Source organism: Ylistrum balloti, unplaced genomic scaffold, assembly GCF_031769215.1.
Source record: "Ylistrum balloti isolate Yb309-2 unplaced genomic scaffold, AGI_CSIRO_Ybal_v1 Utg370560, whole genome shotgun sequence".
Lineage (NCBI taxonomy): Eukaryota > Metazoa > Mollusca > Bivalvia > Pectinida > Pectinidae > Ylistrum > Ylistrum balloti.
In genome coordinates, this window is record NW_026782352.1 from 187474 (window position 1) to 191949 (window position 4476).

The following is a 4476-nucleotide window of genomic DNA, read 5'->3' on the forward strand; positions in this document are numbered from 1 at the left end:
CAATGTGCAGGTGCACGCATACCGGATGTGACGAATATACAGATTAACAAGCAACGACATATGACAGAATGGTACGACAACAACTGTCAACAACATGATGTACATGGGGAGTAACTGGTAAAGCTGAACGGAATTCCAATTAAAACAATTACAAATTAAAGAAATATTTTAACACGTATCAGCTCGCAACAGAGTTTATTCAAACCCCGTGCACTACTGAGGAAAATGATATGAACTGCCAGTTTTAAATCTAAATTGATGATACATAAATAAAAGCATCGCTAAAATAAAACAATCTATGTATGTAATAACATGTACGGGTCAAATGTATACCATGGGGCACGGAATAACGTTGTAACGGTGTTGTAGGGAAATAATTGAAAGAGGTATGATTGTTTTTTTGTTTTTGTTTTTGTTTTTTTTTTGTAGGATGGGAAGAAGAAGAAGAGAAAGGTATGATAAAAACTAGAAATGGGGAATCAGGAATCACTCGTCAATAATTTGCACAGAAATATCTCGCGCGGTAATTAGAAGTATTTTCATAACTTTCCTTACTTCCGGTTTAGATGTTGTTTCTGAATAATCATTTTTGTCAACAGTCATTACAGGAAGTTGAAAAATCCAACTTTATCTGAATATTTATACCAGCTCATTTTTTTCATCCTGGCTTGGCCTATGCAGGACTTTGTAAGCTAATTTTATTTTTTTATATATATTCACAGGCGTTTGTGGAGGGTCATGATCAATGGCGGACAACTGCACAGGCGTTTGTCTGAGGCATACTCCCCCCCCCCCCCCCAAGTCCCCCCACCCCCCACCCCCCGCCCGCTCCCATATGTTAATGTCAGACGATCAGCTATTAATCAATTAATTAAAAGAAATTGCCTGATCTAATTAAAATATTAAGCATTCACAGAAATACAAGTTTTCCTCTGGATCACTAGTTTTCTCCCACAGACAAAACCATGTATGATTCCATCTGGGCCAACAACAATGATGTATAGCTTAGAGCTTGCTCGCACTTGTTGTGAAATGGAAAAATAAGTTTTTATTTATAGAAATATGAGTAACAAAAATATACATATGTTTGCTTATACAGTTTATTATACATTAGGACTTTTTTCTTAAAAACTGAGTTTATGTTTTTGTGTTTGATATGTCAATGTAGAAATTATAAAGAAGGATGGAAAAGGTTTGATCAAGCTAATGATGGAACCTGTTAAAAAGTGTAAAGTAAGATCAGTATTACATCCTAATGAATTATATACAAGAATACCTGACCTCCATACATGCATGTATATTTAAATTTGTATCACGGAGCAAATGTTTAAAATTGCTGAAGATATGTGCAACTGAAATCTATAAGTATGTTTATGTTTTTTCTATTCTACCTATATCAGGTAACTATTTGGTATGGACAAGTCTCTACCAGGAGAAAACTGGCAGTTTGATCGATCCTTGGTACAGAGCCTGGACTACCTCTTCTCAAAAGGGATCGCTAGTGATGTCATTTTCCTTATCGAGAACAAAAGGATTTATGCCCACAGAATGATTTTACTTAGCAGGAGTTCAGTGTTCTACTCCATGTTTATACAACATAACGCAGAATTATTGGAAGTTAGTGTACCAGATGTAACACTGGATACCTTCACTATCTTTCTCAGGTAAATCACCTGTTTTATCAAGTAAGATAACTAATGTAAGAATAATGAAAAATAATAGAAAATTAGTTATAATTATAAATTATTACACTGTAAAAATTGAACACAACTTTTGTGAATGCTAACAGAAAAAATAAATTTCCTAACAAAATTATAGATGACTGATTACTGACAATTAGTGATGAATACAGGATAACAAACAGGTATCAAATAAATATGATAAATGTACGATAAATCTGTTTGTTACAAAAATAAATAATAATGATAGCTGTAAATAAATAACATGAACTTTTAGTTAAAAATGTTAATATCAAGAACATTAATTACTGGGTAGTCGTTATAAATATCATTTTTGGTATAAAAATCTACATACAATAGAAGTCATTGATTGGTAACATATCTTATTTACTGAATTTAAATGACCACGGGCTAGATATCAGTTACTGCCATGAATTTTCTGCTAACATTAGCAAAACTTATGAATCATATACGTTAACAGTCATTGATATCCAAACAATGCTAATAGTTAAAAGCAGTTTAACTTTTATTAGATTCAAATAACATATGACGTCTGTCAGAAGTGAAAAATGTTTAAACATAAGTAAGACATGAAATTACACTAAAATCATATATATTCTTTTTTCTAAATTTTAGATTTATGATTGAATTAGTCACGTGACAACTTTGTCTGTTTGGCTATCCTTCTTCCATGCATGCATGACAGTCATTATACTTCATGTCTGAATAAACTTTTACACGGTCACATATTATTTGTTTCTTAGGCTTTTCTTAAACAAACCTTATGTGAAGATTTATTTCTTGAGATACAAAAATGTGGTCTGTTTTCTGATTTAAAAAAAAAAATTCTTACCTTTGTTATATGTCTGTAATTTGAAATGACCATGTATGGTATTATCTTTCTGAGATTTTCTGATATTTACTAGTTCTATGTTTCAGGTACCTGTATACAGACACTATATCACTGACAGCAGATCTTGCCACTTCTATGTTACATGTGGCTCGTCAGTACCGTGTGGGTGGACTGGAGAAGAAGTGTTCAACATTTCTTCAGAATTACAATCAACAAAAGATGTTTTTAGGGTATTCTTCAACACAAAATGACAAACCTGTCAAAGCTGATGAGGGTTAGTTTATTGTAATTTAACCCTGTCTGATTCCTGTCAGGTTCCCTGGTTAATGTAACTGGTTATAAAATCATTATCTATCTTTATCATGGAAATATTTTACTGTATTAGTGAAACCCACACCTGGTAATAAGCCCATCCATATTTATCCCCTTAATTTAAGTCAGGGTATATGAGTTTGTCACGCTTTTATTACTGTATATCAAAAATGTTTTGTATGCAATACTTTTAATTTGCATAAATTAAGTTATTTATTATTACAGAAGAAATACTGTAAAGTCCTATATACTTTTATGTCTATTATGAGTTTTTATTTTTTTTCAGAAAATAATGATGGTAAACATGAAGATTCAGAAGAAATCAGAAAGATACACACAACTATCAAAGTTTCAACTGTAGAAGAAACACCAAAGACACCTTCATTGTTTATCTGTGGCATATGTGGGAAAAATTACAAGTTTAGAAACAAATATGAATCCCACATGTCCACACATCCGTCCTACAATCCGCACCAGTGTAACCATTGTGGTAAGATCTTGTCCAGTAAAGGTCACCTGAAGAGACACATCAAGATCCACACAGAGGAAAAACAGCACAAATGTGATATCTGTGACAAACCTTTCTATGACCTTTATCGAATGAGGCGTCATCGCTGCATCCACTTTGGGGAAAAACCACACATGTGTGATATATGTGGAAAAAAGTTCAGTGAAGCTGGTAACTTACGGAAACATCATATGATTCATACAAACGAGAAACCATTCATTTGTGAAAAATGTGGGAAAGGTTATTCCATACAGTACGAATTAAAAGAACACCTGAAGGCACATGCTAGAGAGAAACCGTTTAAGTGTGACATATGTCGGAAAGGATTCGATGATAGGGAAGCTTTACTGAGTCATAGTGTGGAACACGTAGGAAAAAGATTGAACAAATGTGATATATGTGGGAAGTTTTACAGCAGGGAGTCTGCCCTAAAAGTTCATCGTAGGGTACACACCGGGGAAAAACCCTTTAAATGTGAAGTGTGTGGGAAAAGGTTCACAAACTCAGGAGATAAACAGCGACACTTAAAGATTCACTCAGGAGAAAAGCCACATGTCTGTGAGGTTTGTGGAAAAGGGTTTATAGACAAGAAATACCTCAGAGCTCATACTGTACGGGTACACAAATCATCACTGACACCCGTATCTGGTGTGTAGATAAGTCACTACTGACACCTGTATCTGGTGTGTAGATATGTCACTAATGACACCTGTATCTGGTGTGTAGATAAGTCACCACTGACACCTGTATCTGGTGTGTATATAAGTCACTACTGACACCTGTATCTGGTGTGTAGATACGTCACTACTGACACCTGTATCTGGTGTGTAGATATGTCACCACTAACACCTGTATCTGGTGTGTAGATACGTCACCACTGACACCTGTATCTGGTATGTAGATAAATCACTACTGACACCTGTATCTGGTGTGTAGATAAGTCACCACTGACACCTGTATCTGGTGTGTAGATATGTCACCACTGACACCTGTATCTGGTGTGTAGATACATCACCACTGACACCCATATCTGGTGTAGATATGTCACCACTGACACCTGTATCTGGTGTGTAGATAAGTCACCACTGACACCTGTATCTGGTGTGTATATAAGTCACCACTGA

The 4476-nt window shown here is 34.7% G+C and overlaps 1 protein-coding gene across 1 annotated transcript; it reads left to right on the forward strand.

The window, feature by feature from the left end:
• The first annotated feature begins 3219 nt into the window (after positions 1 to 3219).
• Positions 3220 to 4008, forward strand: LOC132556331 (gastrula zinc finger protein XlCGF7.1-like). Its single transcript, XM_060220716.1, has one exon. It carries the CDS (start codon positions 3289 to 3291, stop codon positions 4006 to 4008), a length of 720 nt encoding a protein of 239 aa, XP_060076699.1. The 5' UTR covers positions 3220 to 3288.
• Positions 4009 to 4476: the final 468 nt, after the last annotated feature.

Excerpts from the sequence above, each read along its gene's own strand:
- LOC132556331 (XM_060220716.1), top strand. The coding sequence starts at position 3,289 with ATGTCCACACATCCGTCCTACAATCCGCACCAGTGTAACCATTGTGGT.